This window comes from Tenrec ecaudatus, chromosome 18 (genome assembly GCF_050624435.1).
Source record: "Tenrec ecaudatus isolate mTenEca1 chromosome 18, mTenEca1.hap1, whole genome shotgun sequence".
Lineage (NCBI taxonomy): Eukaryota > Metazoa > Chordata > Mammalia > Afrosoricida > Tenrecidae > Tenrec > Tenrec ecaudatus.
Window position 1 is genome coordinate 52,602,717 of NC_134547.1, and position 19,662 is coordinate 52,622,378.

Sequence of the window (19,662 nt, forward strand, 5' to 3'; positions counted from 1 at the left end):
GGCTTTGCATAGAACAAAAATTTCATTCTCATTAAATGTAGGTTTCTAAAGACTTTATATAGAGTAAAATTCTGTTGTGCTGATACTCCTAAAAGTAGTTTTAGAAGTCATAAAAATTTCTGAATCTCTGAAATGATTCTATAATTATCCTTTTAGCAAATTCTGATCATTGATCTAATAATACGTTAAGGGCTATCGTATATTAACGACGGCTTGTTGTTGTCTACTTTTTTGTTTATGAAATAAATTGGTCATTGAATTGCTCTCAGAAGTCCCTGCATGTAAATGGCTATTAACTCAATGTTTGTAGGTTTGAGTCCACCCAGAGTTGTACTGGAAGAAAGGTCTGGCCACTTCCCTCCAGGAAGCCCAACCTTGATGGCCCTGTGGAGTGCAAGTCTCCTTTTACATGACAGGAGTTTAAACACTAATTGGAAAATGATCTCACAGATTAATTAAAAAATAAGGACTTTCTGTTATAAGTGAGGAGTCCAGGTGGCATGGTGGCTACTTGTTGGGCTGCTAGCCTCAAGGTCAGCAGTTCAAAAGCACCAGCTGCTCCACAGGAGAAAGACAAGGCTTTCTACTCCAATAAAAAGTACTGAAAGTCTCAGAAACGCACAGCGGGGCAGATCTGCCCAGGCCGCAGGGCAACTATAAATAGCATTGACTTGGTGGCAGTGAATTTGGTTCCATTGTTAGGATAAATATTAGAATAAAAGTATTAAGTAATGTCCTGCCTCCAAAAATTACTGTGAGCTTCCAGCCTGAATGATTCAATCCAAAATCCATTACAAAGGTTTCTGATATTGGAAAAAAGAGAAAAAAATTATATATGTAATGAACCATGTGGTTACTTTAAAATTGGAGGTATGGAACAGAACTCAGAGTTTTTAATAGAGAAATAGAGAACCAATATAAAATCCATGTGTATTTACACATGTGTGCATACTCACACATGCACCCAAACATTCTTTAGCTCTGTCCTGTCCACTCAGACTGTCTCACTGTTGTAATCTCTCAGTAGCAATGTACAAAACTAGTGCTCCTACTTTGGTCTCTAAATAATATTTTCTCTTACATGGAACCTATTCTCTTTGAAAATTTTTTATTCAGTGGCTCGATTATAAACATAAAGAGCCTGGAACTTCTTATTGTGACAAATAATGATGAGGGCTTATCAACAGAATGGATTTATGGCTTCAATGCACACCATGGAAACATATAGGACAATATGAGTACCAAAATGAAAAATTAAAATGTGCTATAGCCAAATAAATAGAATAGGAATCTGTAAGTTTTAACTAATATAAATAAATACACAAGTAAGGAAGGACATGGAAAAAAAAGAAAGGTTGTTTGGTTTGGTTTGGTTTGTTTTTCTCCTTATAGGGCAATACCAAATCTTAAGTCTAAATGGAATAATGGAATTTAAGTCTTAATTTGTTTAATGTCACTTTAATAATTGATTCAGTTAATAAATATCAACATGTGCTGAAAGTCTTTGCATAGAAGTTCAAGGAGGAACACATTACCCAGATTCCAACTATATGCTTACAAGTTACTTACTAAGGAAGAGAACCATTTAAGAATTTTAAAGTGGATAAGCATAGTAGGAATATCTTCATCAAGTCGGCAAAGTTACGGTGCCCATGATATAGTAAACAATTAACTTGCATGACCTGATACATGGAAATATTTCTGGGGAAAAAGGATCCGTGGTGGGGCATGGGTACATATTGGGCTGTGATCTGTCTGCAGGTCAAAACCACCAGCAGCTCCTGGAGAAAGAATGGGCTTTCTATTACAATCCCGAAAACCCACGGGGGGGTGGGAGTGGGGATGGGGGTGGGGTTCGCTAGGTGTCAGCACTAATTCACTGGCAGTCTATTCATTTTTTTTGAGTCAAATACCAAGGAAATATGAGGCAAAGCATGAAAAATTATATTTTAAAACATGTAATTATCAAGTGAAAAAGACACAATGATGAAAAAATTAAAGAGTTATTACCAATTTAAGGTGTACACCAATTGCTCACTTGCTAATTCTGACTGAGTAGTGAAGTGCAATGGATTAGAACTGCCCCAAAGGGTTTCGACGACGGTAAATGTTTATGGGTGTTGACTGCCACATTTGTCTCCTCTATAGCAGCTGGTAGGTTTCAATCGTTAACCTTTTGCTCAGCATCTAAGTGCTTAAACCACTGGGGATTCTTGTGCAAGTCTGAAAATATATACTGGTTCATAGAAGTGTGGTCCTGCAGTTGATGCCTTTATTATAAAAGTAAATTATTGTATTTATTTGATTGACATCTGCAGACATAAAAGCAATGTTAAAGCAAAGTTAATTTTTGATGGTTGAATTATGGTTGCATAGAAAAACATCCATGTTCATAAGAATGACATAATTATGTGATGTTGATGGGGCAACAAGTCAGAAACTTAATCACAAAAGGTTCAGGGATAATTGATTAGGACTTCATTTGCAACTTCTATCTAAGGTTGAAACAAATTTGGATGAAATAACATTAAATACATAGAGTTTTTTACATAGGCTTCTCTCCAAAAAAAAAAAAAGGTGTAAGTATGTTTACCATAAAAAGGCAAATTTAAAAAGGGGACCCAAAGAATTCATGTAACTGGAAGGAAGGAAAATGAAAGCAATGGGAAAAATGTTTTAATGTTTTGGTTTTTAATTTTGACGTATTCCTCTTAGTTTGATTATCATTCCAGAGGATTCAGAGGTTGCTTCCAATGGCTAATACAATTAGTTACTTGTAGGAAGGTTGTGAGTTTGAATCCACTCAGAAGCACCTCAGAACAGATCTATGTCCAAAAGTCAGAGACTGGAAACTGTACGGAGCATTCTTCGACTCTGATTTGCAATGAGGTCATCATAAGTAATAACTGACTGGACAGCATCTAGTTTTGTATTGATCAAGACGAGTGAACTCATCTACCATGTTGAAAATTAAGCTTCTATGATGAGCTTGAGATTTGTCTTTTAAATTCATTTTGCTAAGACAGTCCTTGACCTTCATCTGTTATATTAAAGATTAATGTTAATCATATTATTATTATACAATAGAGAGCACATATTCCTTTTATACTTATTACCTGAATACCAGCTAATATAGTTACTACTCAAATTCATGTCCCAACCAGTAAAACCAATGATGAAGAAACTGAAGAACACTGACAACTTCTTCAATCTGAAATGTGCCAAACACAGAATCAAAATTCAATGATAATCACCGGTTACTGAAATGCAAAAGTGAGAAACCAACAGCAAGGATCAGTAATTGGAATGTATGGCCGTCACGACAGAATTGAAGCTAGCAATGGCATGATAAAATTTTGTAAGATTAGTGACTTACTCATTGAAAGCGCCATTTTTTTTTCCAACAATGAATGCTAGCAATACACTTGAATCTCATCAGATGGAATACCCAGGAATCAAAAGAGTACATCTTGGGGAGGAGATGACGGAGAAAACTTGTCATGATCAGCTAAAATATGGACAACTGTGGAACATCCATGAAACAGTCATCTACAAGGTTCTGTGTGAAGCAGAAGAAAATTAAAACAAGTCCATAGACCTTCAAAATATCTCACCTGAACTTAGAAACCAGTTCCTGACTTAGGGTTGGCTCATTGAGCACTAGTGACCAAAGGGTAGACAAGTTGTGGGATGGCATCAAAACGCCACCCCCTCCCCCGCACACACACACGAAAGGGCAAAGCAAAAAAACAAGGAACAAAGTGGAAACTTCTTAAACATAAAGCAGAGAAAGCAAATAGAAGAATTGATGATGAAAATACGTAAAAATAAAATTTCAAAGAGCAACTCTAATGGAAAAATAATTATGATGACAACTGTTAAAATCTGGAGTTAGAAAGCCAGAAGAGGAAGAAGAAGAATGTATCTTAATGGAAAGAATTGAAGGGGAAAAAACAAGGCTTGAGTTGTCATACTGAAGGATTCTATGAGCAAACTATTGAATCAGACACGAAGCATAAACAAAAAGATGACTCACTGTACCCCCCCCACCAAATTAGTGAATGTTCAACCGTTTCAAAATTAGCATGTGATCAGGAATTAATGGGACTTGAAGAAGAGATCTGGGCTGCACTGAAAGATTTAAGGCTCTAGGAATTGGCAGAACACCAATTGCTATGTCGTGACAAACAGATGCAATGCTAGAAGCACATTCTAATCAATGCCAAGAAATCTAGAAAACAAATTACCTGTTCAAACGACAGGAAGATGTGTGTGTGCACATTCCAAAGAAAGGTAACCTGGAACTAAGCAGAAATTATGCAACATTATCATTATATTGCATACAAGTTCAATTTTGCTAAGTACAAAACTGGTTCCAGCAGGACATTGACAAGGAGGTGACAGAAATTCAAGCTAATCTGAGAAAAGGCCATGGAACAAGGGCTGCCATTGCCAATGTCATATGATTTTGACTTGCAGCAGAAAATACCAGAAAGATGTTTCCTTGGGTTTATTTTGCAATAGTATTTCACTGCAGGGATCAAAACAAACTACAGATACTTAATTGGGCTCCTATGGAAACTGTATATTAATCAAATAACAGCTATTCAATTAGACCAAGAAAATACTGCATGATTTAAAAATCAAGAGAGGTATTTATCAGGATTGCATCCTTTCACCATATTTATCCAATCTTCATGCTAAGCAAACAATCCTAAAATCTGGCCCAAATGAAGAAGAACATGGAAGGAAGCCTCATTAACAACTTGCTGTATGCAGATGACACAACCTTTCCGGTAGAAAGCAAAGAAATTCCAATCACTTACTGATGAATAGTTTCAGGATTACAACTCAATGTGATGGGGAAAAATTCCCCCAAATGGGGAAAATAGACAACATCAGGATAAACAAAAAGAAAATTGGAGTTGTTAAGGACTTCATCATACTTGGATCCGATCAAAGCTCGTGGAAGCATGAGTCAAAAAATCAAACAATGTGGTATTTTGGGCAAAGTTGCTGTATGAGCCCTCTTTAAGGAGTTGACTCTAAGATGTCACATGGGGAACAAGGTGTGCCTAATCCAAGCCATGGTATTTTCAGTCCCCTCTTTTAATTGTGAAAAGTTAGACAATGAATAGCAACTACAGTAGGAGTGACGTGTTTGAACTATGGTGCTTATGGAGATACTGTCTGTCCCAGACTGTCAGAAGAACAGACAATTCAGTCTTGGAAGCCATGAAGCCAGAATGGTCCTCAGAAGGGAGGATGTGGAAATGCATATACTTTAGACATGTCATCAAAAGAGATCATTTCCCAAAAGAGGACATCATTCTTGGTGAAGTAGAGAGTTACCAAAAAAGGGGGGAAGATCCTCAATGAAATGAACTGAGAATACCTCAGGACAGACTCTCATTGTCCTCTCGTCCATAAGGTGAATATAGGGTGCAGCTTGCTAGATGGTATCTAACAACAAAGACCAGGAAATACAGTCTCAATTCCTATTATTCTTTAATATAGGAACAGCACTTCAGCCTCGGTCATTCACACCTATTAATTAACTTTTATTGTTACTTGAATTCCTATGAGACCTATTTTTCTTACATTTTTTAAATGATAACATTCTTATTTTGAAAATGGAAACTTTCACCCAGCCTTTTTCTCATCTAATATCCTTACTCAGTTCCTCAATTTCACTGACAAAGTATGTTGACCCCATCTTGGAAAAAATTAACTATGATAAATATGCAACAGAATTATAGTGCTCATACAAGTATAATTCTTGATAGATATTATCAAAGATCAGTAGAGCATGCCGTTGAAGCCCCTGAGAGCCAGGACCAGCTGCTTGGACTTAAATCCTAGATGCCTGGTTTAATACTTACTTATTATTTTCCCAATTTTTCTGATTAAAAATAATTAGGAATAGTGTAGTAAATAGCAGTATCAATACCATAGGAGTATAGCACATATTAGAAATACAATACATATCAGAAAGATTAAACCTGGCTGTTGGCATACTGTGACTTTCCCAAAGATAAAGACATTCCAGGAAAACTCCCAGTGACAATGTTTCCCGTAAGTATGGACCAAATGACCACATAAGTGCAAACACTAGTTTGCTTCCTTATGCTTTGAGCTTCACGTTCATGCATATGTCATTTTAATGACTGATGTTGATATTGTTATTAGATGTCTGTGAGTCTGTTCCAACTCCCTGCAGCCTATTACACAACAGAACAAAACACTGCCTGGTAACTCACCATCCTCATAAGTGTCCTTCTGCTGCCACCCATTTTTGCAGCCCCTCTATCAATCCATCTTGTCAGGGACCTTCCTCATTTTCGCTGCCCCTCTACTTCACCCAGCACGATGTGCTTTTCCAAGGACGGGGATCTCCTGACAACATGTCCAAAGTATATGACACCAAGTCTCACCATCCTTGCTTCTAAGGAGTGTTGCGATTGCATGTTTTTCTGAGAGAGATTTGTTTGTCATTTTAAGAAGCAATTGTATTCCAATATGTGAATACATGGAATGCACAAAAATATCCAGCTACCTGCCTGTCATATTGTTGTACCATGGTGACTTCTGTGTTGCTGAGATGTTACACACTGTCACTGGTATTTTAAAATACCTACGGATAGCATCAAAACATTGCCAGATACTGGACACCTCATAGATATCAGCAGAATATTATCAGAGACTGTGCCAGAAGATGAGCCTCCAGGTCAAAGATAATCAAAATATGACTTAGAAGAGCGGCCTTCTCAAAGTACAGTCAATTATATGATAAGGATGGAGTAAATTCTGCAGGAATAAAGTCTTGGGACCTTAATTTGCTGGTGGGGCTTAACTCAAAGAGAAGCAGCAACTGCAAAACATCTACTAATAATCAGAACCTGGAATGTATAAAGAACGAAATCTAGAAAAGTTGGAAATCGTCAAAAATGTAAATGGCATTCGAGGGCTGAAGTGGACTGGCATTCTGAGAATGATAGATTCAAGAGGAATGGTGTCACATTCATCTTCAAAAAGGACATTTCAAGATCTTGTTTGAAATGCAACGCTAGCAGTGATTGGATAATACATATCCACATACAAGGACATCTAGTCAATACAAATATTATTCAAATTTATGCCACAACCACTGGAGCTAGCCATGAAGGATTGAAGAATTCCATCAAACTCTTCTGTTTAAAATTGATCAAACATAAAATCAAGATGCACTGATAATTACTGGGGATTGGAATGCAAAGGTTTGAAACTAAGAGTAAGAAACGGTAGTTGGAAAACATAGCCTTATAGTAGAAGCAATGCTGGGAATGGCATGATATAATTTTGCAAGATGAACAGTTTGTTCATAGCAAATACCTTTCTTCAACAACAAAAATGTTGACCACACACAAAGACTTCTCCAGATGGAATACACAGAAAGAAAAATTATTAAATCTGTGGGAAGAGATGCTGGGGAAGTTCAATATCAACAGATGAAACCAGTCCAGGGGGTAACTTTGGAATTGATGATAATTAATTGCTCACATGCAAGTTCAAGTTGAAGATGAAGAAACATTTTTAAAAGTCCACGAAAGCCAAAACATGACATTGAAGATGCCCCACCTGAATTTTGAGAACATTTCTACAGTAGATTTGATGCATTGAACACTAATCAAAGATGAGTTGTAGGAAGACATAAAGAACAACATACATGAAGAAAGCAAAAGGTCATTAAGCAAACAGGAAAGAAAGGAAATATCAAAGCAGATGGCAAGAGACTCTGAAACTTTGCTTTTAATTACTGAACAGCTAAGGTAAATGGAAGAAATGATAACCTCAAAGAGCTGAAAAGAAAATTTCAAAAGGAAGTATAAGAAAACAAAGTAAAATATTATAATGAAATATGCAAAGACACAGAGTTATAAGAGCATGCTCAACATATCTTAAACTCACAGAAATAAATAAAAAATACATGCCACCAGTTACAATATTGAAAAATTTAATAAGCAAAATATTGAATGATGTAGAAAACATCAAAAGAAGATGGAAATAATACATTTATGGAAAAATAAAGTTAGGTTACTTTATGGAAAAGAACAAATAGTACTGAGGGAAGAATTTCAAGATGTACTGAAGGCATCAGTCAAAACTACATTCTAGGAATTTAAGGAATAACAATTGAAATGTTTCCAACAAGTTGTTGAAGCATGGGAAGAATCAATCATCTATTCCAAGGAATTAGAAACACAGTGTCTTGGCCAACTGATGGGGACAATAGCCATATCTGCACCCATTTCAAAGAAAGGTGACCTAACAATATGAACAAATTATAGATCAATATCACATCCAAGTGAACTTTTTCTGAAGTTCATCCAATATTGGTCCCAGCAGTACATTGACAGGGAGCTGCTGGAGATTCAGACCTGATTCACAAAGACATTGAACTACATAGTTCTTGGCAGAAAGCAGAGAATACTAGACTAATTTTATGTTTTACTGGCTATGCAAAATCTTTGTGGACCACAAAAACTATGGGTAGCCTCAAGAATAATGGGAATCCCAAAACACTAAACTGTCCTCGTGCTGAAACTTTAAGTGGATCAACAGACAGTTGCGTGAACAGAAGAAGGGAATATCACATACAAAATTTAAATTAAACCTAAATTATTGTGTAAATCAAGAAAGGTGTGTGTCAGGGTTGAATCTTTTTGCCATACCTATTCAATCTTTCAACAGAGCAATGTTCAGAGAAGCTGGATTATATGATTAAGAATGCTCCATTGACTAACAACCTGAGATGTACAAAATAACACAAACTAGCTTATTGAATGTGAAGAGGACTTGAAACACTTGCTGCAGAAGATCTAGGGTAGCAGCCTTCAATACGGATTACAGCTCAATGTAATTAAAAATCCTCACAACTCGGCCAACAGAAAACAGCACGATAAAATGAAGGAAAAATTGAAGTTGGCAAGGATTCCATCTTGCTTGGATCCACAATCAATGTTCATGGAAGCATCAGTCAAGAGATCAAAAGATTCATTCCATTGGGTTAATTTGGTGCATGAGATCTTTTTAAGTGCTGAAATGCAAAAATGTTACTTTGATACTAGGATGTGCCTGACCCAAGACATGCCATTTTCCATCACCTCCTACACTTTTGAAAGTTAGAAATTGAGTAAGGAAGACTGAAGAATTATTGATGCTTTGAATTATGGGGCTGGTGAAGAATATTGAAAAAACTATTAATTCCCAACAGAACGAACAAATCTTTCTAGGAAGTACAGCTATAATGTTCTTAGGATCAAGAATGGTGAGACTTGGTCTTATGTACTTGCGACTTGTTATCAGGAGAGAGTGGTGGCTGGAAAAACATATTAAGTTTAGTAAAGTAAATGAGGAGCCAAAAAAAAAGGGAAGACCCTCGCCAAGAAGATGGATTGACACAGTGGTTGCAACAGTGGCCCAAACAAAGGAATAATCGTGACAATGGTTCAGGACTAGACACCAGTTCATTCTGTTGTACAGAAAGGATTGTTATGGGTCAGAGCTGATGCTGGAGCACCTAACAACAATAACAGCTAATACCTACAAGTTAATATTTCAGTAACAAATACATTCCTGCTAGCAATATGTTGCATAAGTATACTAGGAGAAATAACTTACAAAGAGTTGATTGAGAGGAAATTAAGATTTGTTGGACAGAAAATCTATCCTATAATACCAGCCATATTTTGTTATTGTCATTGTTGTTAATTGCGGCCAACTCTCTTTTGACGTATAGCAATCCCGTATGCCACAGAATGAAACATCATTGTCCAATCCTGCACGACTCTCAACAAGCTACAATTCAGGAAAGGATTATTTCATTCACCATGCAGATGCAAAAATTCAGGATGAAGTGGGTTATCTACTTGTCAAAGCAGAAGTAAGGTGCAAGCCAAAGACACTGAGAATTTGTTTTGAAGTCAAGTAAAAAATTTATTTAATCCAAAGCCAGGATAAGAAATACAATTTGTGCTAAAATACTCAAAGACTGAGGACATACACATGCGTGCACACACATGCACACACACATGCACATACACAGGAGCCCAGCTGGCGTAGTGGTTATGCATTGGGCTGATATCTACATGGTGAGCAGTTGGAAACCACCAGCAGCTCTGCCAGAGAAGACTGAGCTTTCCACTCCAACATTGGACACGCACAGGAGGATCACTAAGTCAGAATTGACTCAGTGGCAGGGAGTTGTATATATACATATGTACTTTTTCACATATAATTGTCTGGAAACTAGAAATATGTATGTATGCTCATATTAAGTTACAGATACTTTATACACACCCACACACACACAAAGTGGCTCCAAAAGTATGTTGAAAAATTCTGTTTTCTTTCACCTTAATTTTTCCATTAACTTTTAAAACCTCCTCTTGTGTATGCATGTGAAATTCTAGAAATTCTAAATGTGCACATATATGCACATATAAATATGAGATTTACATGTGTATATATGGGTTATATGTATTACATATAATATGCTCTATGACAGGGTACCCCCCCGAAAAAAACAGGAAAAAAAGCTCTGCTGGGAGGAGCTTTCTTAGTACACACATTTCCTGCTAGGCAAACATCAAGCAAATCACTCTGAATTAGTGCACCCAGTGGCATTTCCTGGGAACATTCTCTCTGGTCACAAATGATGTTTATTAATAGAAGCAGCTTTACTCAAACCTCGTTTTGGGGATGGTTGATTGAAGAGAACAGTGTGTGGCTGTGAAACGTTGTCTCCTACTTGGGAGAAATGCCATGGAAAGAGTTGTAATGTTATACACAATTTACAAGGACAATGATATGGGGGAGAAAACTCAAGTGTATGACTGGTTTTCTCATTTCAAAAAGGTGAAATGTTGATTTATGACAAACCTCATGCTGGAAGTCCATCAACTACCTGAAAGGACGAAAATGTTGAGAAAATTCATACACTTGAGCTAAAGGGACAGGGAAGTTCTCTGGACTCTCTTGGAGCATGGTTCGGTGAGCTTCAATGGAAGATTGGGGGATGAGAATGGTCACTGGGAAATATGTGCCTTGGGATCTGACTGATCAGGAAAAAGAGAGTCCAGTGTAAATATGACGTGTTTGAAAGAACAGCTCCAGAGTGACCCAGACTTGTTTTTTCTAAGGTGGTAACCAGACATGGTACTCTTCTTCTTCTTCTTCTTCCTTTTTTTTTTTTTTTGGTGCTATTCTTATGACACCAAAAGCAAACATCAATCAAGCCAGTGGAAGAAACCATCATCATTTCGCCTAAAATAAAGTTCATCAAGTGAAATCAAAGATTAAGATGATGCTCATTTATTTTGTTTTGGTCTGTTTTGTTGATGAGAGGGATAGTGCATTTGGAGCTCTTTCCAACTGGTCAGACTGGCAATCAAGCTTTCTACTTACAGGTTCTGAAAAGATTGCGTAACAGTGTGAGACAAAACATGCCTGATTTGTGGCAGACTTGGACTGGTTTTGCCACCACAACAATGCACCTGCTTGTGCAGCCAACTCAGTGCTGCAGGTTTTGGAAAATACAGCATGCCTCTCTTGCCCCACACACCTGACTGACCTGACCTCACTGCATGCGATGTTCTGTTTCTCTATTTGAAGAGGGACATGAAAGGACAGTGATTTGATGATGATGTAGAAGAGGTGAAGAAAAAAATGAGGGAGGTGTTGCTGTCAGGCGTCCAAACAGAAGAGTTTGAAAAGACTTCCAAGAATGGAATCAAAGATTTGACATGTGCATTGAGTGTGAGGTAGAGTACTTTGAACATGGTAAGGTTGTTTTGTAAAAAAATGTAAATGCATAACTTTGGAAAAAACAGGGTTTTTTGAAGGGTTCCCACTCAGATATCTATATACAAAGTTTCTGTAACTTAATATGTATTGCTGAATTTTCATTTTAAAAACTTCAAAAATGTTACTTTGAAATCTACAGTTAAAAATCAAACAAGCCTGCAAGCCCCTCTTTATACAATATTCCTCTAAAAGTGAATTTTCATCAAGTCCTAAAATTCACAGTAGAATATAAAAGAGCTGTGTCTCAGCTACACAATAAGATATTCTAAAATAATTTGGCTGCCATTTGGCCAAATATACATGTGTGTGTTCTGTCTTGACAGCCTGTCAACTAGAAGACAGTTCTTGAGCATCACATTCATTTCAATTTAATATTGGTAAATTTCTCAATTAGAATTTTATTGTTCACTTTCTGCACAATGAAACCCCAGTGCTTGCCGGCACTCCTCGGGGCAGACAGGTGCAGGTGCTGGCATTTCCGCAGTAGCAAAAGAGAAAAATGTGGTAATTGGGGTGGGGGGGGGGGAGAAAGGAGATAGCTGTTGACCTTCATCCTGATATTCACCTTCATGAGAAATGAAGGAAATAATTCACACTTGACAATAAAATAGTGCAGCTTCTTCAGCTTCTGCTTCCTTTAACCAGGGAGGCTGGAGTCAAGCAGAAACCAGATCCAATGCATAAAATCAATACAGAAGGCAAGAATTGAAGCTAAGGTGGAAATAGATTAATAAAATAATTTCAAAGACCACAGCGGCAACCAGATATGGAAGACATGCTTATTTTATGGCAGAGCTTTGCCTAGTGTTTTATAATGCAATTCTCCAGAAAAAGAATCAAGGTGGGAAGTATGACCCTTGCAAGGTAGCTAAGGAAAATAGACAATAAATTAACCTCCATCAACCTCAAAGACACCCAGAGAATAAGGGAGAAAACTAGGATTACCAACTCTGCCTTACTTCAAAATCTACACTTTCATGTTGGTCCAACACAGCAATGGGAAAAGGATGGAATGGGGAGGGAGAAAAAGGAGAAATTGAAATGAAATGATAATAGGGGAGCAGGGCACTAATCCACCCAGGGGGAGAGTACTGGTCTTGTCTTCATGGAACCTGGAATGCGCACTCAGACACTACCAGGAAGCAAGAAACCATGAGGACAGCGTGGTCACTTGGAGGATGCATTACAAGAGACAGCTACAGGGCTGGCCCCAGCTAGAACTAAACTGACCCCCTCCCTGGAAGTGGGTATGGTGGAGAGAATGTTGGGGAGAGGGGCCAGCATGCCAAACCCAGTGGGAAGCAGGCCAAGAGGGAGGAAGAGAAAGAGAGTCTGACTGGGCCCCTCTGCTGACACAGGATGCTCAGAGGATGATGTGCCTGCTGGGAACTAAAGGGACACAGAGGGGACTGGGCATAAAACAACAGCACTTGTCATACTGTCCCCTTACTGGAGCAGACTATGTCAGAGGACATTTCTGGGGTCACATGGTAGAGAAGCAGCCCAGTCTGAACCCCGAAAAATGGAGCAACTCAAGAAGGGAGCATACCTAGTTAAACAATCTGGAGGAGAAAACAATGGAAGTGATGGTTCCTCAGGGCACAGGGAAGAGGGGGAAACGGGGGAAAGAAAGTGGTGATAACAAACTCAGGGACAAGGGAATAACGAATGATCCAAAATCAGCAGCAAGGAGGGTGTAAGAGGGCTGGTGGGGCTTGAGCATCTGTCATGTAACCGAGAGGAAATACTGAAACCCAAATGGAGGTTCAGCATGAAAGGGGGACAAGAGGAGAGTCAAAGGAAATCGAGGAAAGAACTAGGCGACAAAGGGCATTTATAGAGGTCTAAATACAGGAATGTACATAGTGAATATGTTCATTTATAATGATGAGGAAATAAATATATGTGTAAATATTTATAGGTTTAGTACTAAGGTAGCAGATGGACATTGGGCCTCCACTCAAGTACTCCCTCAATGCAAGAACACTTTGATCGAGTAAACTGGCATTCCATGAAGCTCACCTTCCAGATACGAGCGCTGAAGATAAATGCGTGCATAAGCAAACGTGATGAAGAAAGTTGATGGTGCCCAGCTACTAAAAGATATGGCATCTGGGGTCTTAAAGGATTGAAGATGAACAAGTAGCTGTCTAGCTGAGAAGCAACCAAGACCACATGGAAGAAGCACACCAGCCTGCGTGATCATGAGGTGTCAAAGGGATCACATATCAAGCATCAAGGAACAAAAATCACATCTTTGTGAAAGAGGGAGAGCGCAGTGGGGACCCAAAGGCCATTTGTGGGCAACTGGACATCCGCTTACAGAAGAGTCACTGGGAGGAGATGAGCAGGTCAGGGTGCAGTGCAGTAACGATGAAACATACAACTTTATTTTAGTTCTTAAATGCTCCCTCCCCGCAACTATCATAATCCCAATTCTACCTTATAAATCTGGCTAGACCAGAGGATGTACACTGGTACAGATAGGAACTGGAAACACAAGGAATCCAGGACAGATGATCCCTTCAGTGGTGAAAGTGGAGATACACGGAGGGTGGAGCGAAGGTGGGGTAGAAAGGGGGAACCAATTACAAGGATCTACATATAACCTCCTCTATGGAGGACAGACAACAGAAAAGTGGGTGAAGGGAGATGTTGGACAGTGTAAGATATGAGAAAATAATAATAACTGATAAATTATCAAGGGTTCATGAGAGAGGTGGGAGCAGGGAGGGAGGGGAAAAATGAGGATGTGATGCCAAGGGCTCAAGTAGAAAGCAAATGTTTTGAGAATGATGATGGCAACAAATGTACAAATGTGCTTGACACAGTGAATGTATGTGTGAATTTTGATAGGCCTTGTACGAGACCCCAATAAAATGATTTAAAAGAACAACAACAACAAAAAACATGATCTGTGAGGTTTAAAGACATGTCACAGGCAAAGCAATGTAAATAACTATATATAAATGTGGATGATTTGTTTATTTTAGTTTCTATTTCTCAGCAAGAATTTTTTTTAGAAAAAGAAAAAAAAATACATTAAAAAGCACACACCACGCACTGCAATCTTTAGCTAATCATCACAGTTCACAGCCAAGTTGAAAATGGCCTTCAGCTTAGCGGGAGCCTCTGTTTGTTGGTTTCTCAACCTATTTGTCAGGTACGTGAGTCGACGTGCAGAAGCGGAAGCTCCTGACACATATACAGTGAGTAGGTACAGATTCCGCCACTAGGGCGTGAAGTACAGAAGAATGAGGCAAAAATATCTGTCTCCCTGCTCATCGTGTGCTGACAATTGAGACACACGGTGCTGTAGCGTTGTAGATCGCAATGCTTCTTTAAAACCATCCTTATAACCGGGATGAAAACTTGAATAAAGTAAGACCTTTGCAATAATTGGATGAAACTCACAGTTTAAAAAAACAATAGGAGAGAGGTGGAGAAAAGAAGAAAGAAGAGTTCCTATTTCCTATTGGTGATGAGTCTAAAAGAAGTATAAGCATGCAAGTGCTTTAATTTCACCATCTATTTGCCTTTTGTGTTTTTTGTGGTGGCGGTATTGTTAAACTCCAAACTTCTTCATTCTAGGTTTTTGAAGTTTTCCAAGAAAAAGTGGCATACCAGCCAGTCTAAGAGCAAAGATTAGAATTTGATAAGCAGGAAAAATAGAATTCCTTGCAAACTAGATAAATTGGAATTCAGCCAGGAGAAATATATGGGTAAAGTATGAAGACTTGAAATCACTTCTGATTTGGGACGGGAAGTGGATTCATCCACCAAAGTCACATTGCAGGAAGAAAAAAAGAAGAGATGAGATGCAGGCACACAATGGAAGTCTTCTGGCTATGAAGCTTGAAATTATTCTATGGAAAATGAACACTTAGATAATATATAGAACAATGCACAGCTTTTTAAAGACATAATACCACCAGAAATAAGAACACTATTTGGAAGGTTACTATGATAAAATATTAGGAAAGTTAAGATTGAGTGACAAGGGCATTACCAAGGATGAACTAATATGATGTTAAGATTGCACTTCAGAGACAGGAATAACTAGAATCAGTGAATGAATGGGTAGACTACTGAGGCATGCTGGGCAAAATAATTCAATGCCGTCTCTTACATTTTCAACAGGTGATTCTGGAGTATATTGGGAATTGTTTTTTAAATTCACAGAAGTCAAAAGCAGAGAAATTAATGAGGAAAATAATGAGTTCAGTTTTCAGTGCGAAACTGAGCAGTCTTTGGACCTTCCAGGTGGAATTTTGCATGAAGTTGTTAGAAATATGAGTTAACAGCTTATACAAGCAGATAAACCGTAAGATATTTTTAAAAATCATCTTAATTGGGGGTTAAAAAATCATCTTAATTAAGCAAACGGTTTGAAACATGAATTGATCAAGGAAGACAACAGAGAGAAGGAAATAGACAAGAGGAAAAGGTAAAACAAGAAGAAATAGGCCGAGTGTTAGGGGTTGAATTATGTCCCCTCAAAATGTGTGTTAATTGTAGTAGGACCATGATGCTGAGTCTTATGTTATTATGTTCTTTTTTAAAAAAAATGCAACTGTTTTATTGACATGTGATACAATTAAATGGCTTAAATATATTTTAAAGAGTTGTGCATTCATCACGACAATCAATTTTCACCCATTTTCTTCATTCTCATATCCACTATCATTAGCTGCCCATTTCCCTCTAACCTCCCCTATCATAATCTTAAAGACTTATTTCTAGTTACTGTCTCTATAATTTATCTGGATTTCCTACAAATAAAATCATATTTGAAACCTAAAAATAACAACCACATAAAATACAGAAAAACCTCAATCCAAAAGAAAGGAGAGAATAATAAAAAAGTAGAGCAAATTACAAGTGAATCAAAATGAAAACAAGGGAAAATTTTAAATTTCAAACTAGTTATATTTGCAGTAATTACTTTTCAATGTTGTCTGTCTTAGGAAGAGATGATCCAAAAATCTGGTCAACAGTCCCAGGGAGTTTAGATGAGGCTGAACCCACGTGGGGCTCTGGGAGTGGATTTGGGGCTCTCACCATCATCCAGAGCTTTCTGCAGACCAGGTGCTCAGAATTAATCTCTAATACTATTCCTTCCTCTGGTTTCAGATTTCATTACTCACAATCTTTTGATCACATGTATTACCCTTTATTGTGATCTGACATCATTATCTTATGCGTTATAAATCCAAACCAATAGGATGCTAATGAGGTAGGGCTAGTGACAGTTATGCTAATGAGGCAGACATTTGAGCCAATCTTGGAAGAGATGTAAAAGAGCTAAACAAGAAAACTGAGGTCAGAAGGATCCACTGCCACCACAAAAGAAGAGCAGGGAGCAGAGTGTGTGTGTCCTTCACACACTACTAGACCAATGGGCATTTTGATGACAAGGACACTGTCTCCAGAACCAGCCACAGATCCAGACCTCTAACTTCTTACATTGTGAAAGAATAAATTCCTCTTTGCTAAAACCATGTACTTGTGGTATTGCTGTTATAACAGCACAAGAAAATTAAGATGAGGAGAAAAGTAAAGCTCGACCAATACTAGACAACTAAGACAGGAAAGAACATAAAGATGGGGGGAGAGAGAGGGGGGGGGGACAAAAGGACAGACAAGGGAAATATAAAGAAGAAAACCTTAAAGAATAAGGGATGAAATGCAGAAAGTCACATGTAGATGAAATGCATCAGCTGAAGGAAGAAGACCAGGCTTAAAAGAAGAGGAAGAAAAAAAAAGGCCAATGAAAATAATTTATTTGTGCAACAAGATACCTATTCTATTTTTTAAAATGTTCCTCCATTGGAAAGTTGTATCCAAACTATTTAATCCCAAATAATAATATTATGAACACATACATAAACACATATCACGTTGGATTGCTGAAATAAATAGAAAGGTGAGACCGCATTGGGAAAGTAAGGAAACCAGTGAAACTGATAATGCGTATTAAAATTAGCATGAAAAACCACAATCGATAGTACACTTATATTTGTATCCGCAGTAAACTTGTTGTGGAGAACATTATACATTCAAATATTTCATTCTGGTTTTCATATCCATAAGTGTTCATAATTTTTCTGAACAGTTTGATTTCATATTATGGCGCCTTTTATCGGGTTCTAGCTCATGATTTCCTCTAACCTAGCTACTTCCATCAAGTCAATGCTGACTTGTTGCGAGCCTATGAAGGCTTCTGGAGGCTGTGCATATCGATGGGAACACACAGTCCCATCTTTCTTCTGTGGATTAGCAGGTGGTGTAGACAGCCACCCTGGCACTCAGCAGTTCAAAGCTGACCCAAAGCACCAGCATGGCATCTAATATCTAATGTAGACTTGGGACCAACTGATGCACATGTCTGTGTGTGCATCACTCTGCTCTTCCTTACACTTCACTGCATATGTTCTTTGTCTTCCTTTCAGCTTGTTCATCGCCTTTTAATTTATGTAACTCCTGTGGGCACTATGGATTATCTCAAGCACAGATTATCTCAAGCACAGTTTCAAGCAAAATCAGGAACGTACTCTGTACAGTAAATAACTTTTTACTTTTGTCGGTTTTTTTTTTAGTTTGAGATCCTACTTAACATGATGGTTCAGCATGTAAGAACTCTAAAATCCCTATGTCACACAAGTCACTTATCAAGGCCGAAGTATGGGGTATATCCAAGTACCTAATATGAAAACTATACACATCAGCATACGTATGAGTATATATACTTATACATCATGCTGTGCAATATAAACCTGCTCTGTGATATGTAACAGATGCTTCCGCGGCTCAAATGAAATCAGGTTTTAAAATTGAGTATGGCAGTTCCATACACACAATGTATAAACGAGCCAGTAGTGACAGCAGTACTCTTTGAAGCAGTTCAGTTCAGGTAAAATGGAGACAAAACAGATGTCTCTTTGGTCACTGTGATTACCTAATCCACTCTAGACTCGACCCACCAGCACAATCCCATATCTGGCTGACAACAGACTAGGTTTCTCTCTAGTCCTCTATGTGGTGCATCGGCATGTGAATATACACAAACAAATAATTAAACATCAAGCAAATATCAATAGGATTAGCCTGGCATGTAGGAACAAATCTTGATAAATCCGCCTCAGTAACAATACTCTCACTACAAGGCTATGGAAGGAATACAAATTCAGCCTATTGAAGTATTGTTGTGTAGGGAGAGCTATTTTAATAAAACTGCTCTGTCAGTTCCTATTAGTAAGGGACTAAAGCTATTGAGCTGTGGAACTTAGGCCAAGAAAAGGGATTTGGAAATGCAAATTAGAGATAAGACGGTAATAAACGTCTTTTCTTCAGTAACACTACAAATGTGATGCCAGGCTCCTATCTTTACGGTGACACTTGTATAGTTTTGTTGAAAGGGACACATACATACCCAAAATGGACATCTCTGGGACGGTAGCATGATAGGGTCCATTAAGAAACTCAGGTGCATTGTCGTTGATATCTTGCACTTTAATAATAAATTCAGACGGAGGCTCAAGAGGTTTGCTGGTTTCCCAGTCGACCGCCTGCGCTGTGAGGGTGTACTCCGCCTTCTCCTCTCGGTCCAGTCTTTTAATAGCATGGATATCTCCTGTTATGTCATTTATTTGAAAGATTGTCCCAGCTCCATCACCCGAGAGGATGTACTTGATTTTTTTGCTCCCGGGATCCAGGTCTGTGTGGAGCTGGAATGAAAAGGACTATCAATTAGCCCAGGGACCACCGGCCAGTGATTCCCTCCACCACCTCCCCTTCCAATAGCACACTGTTTCTTTT

At 38.1% G+C, this 19,662-nt stretch overlaps 1 protein-coding gene across 1 annotated transcript in view; it reads right to left on the bottom strand.

Annotated features, from left to right (window-relative positions):
- CDH8 (cadherin 8) overlaps window positions 1-19,662 on the bottom strand; it is a 447,886-nt gene that overhangs the window by 266,041 nt on the left and 162,183 nt on the right. Inside the window, exon 3 of the mRNA XM_075536968.1 lies at window positions 19,277-19,571. Coding sequence (XP_075393083.1) covers window positions 19,277-19,571 — 295 coding nt within the window. The remainder of the gene's footprint in view (window positions 1-19,276; window positions 19,572-19,662) is intronic.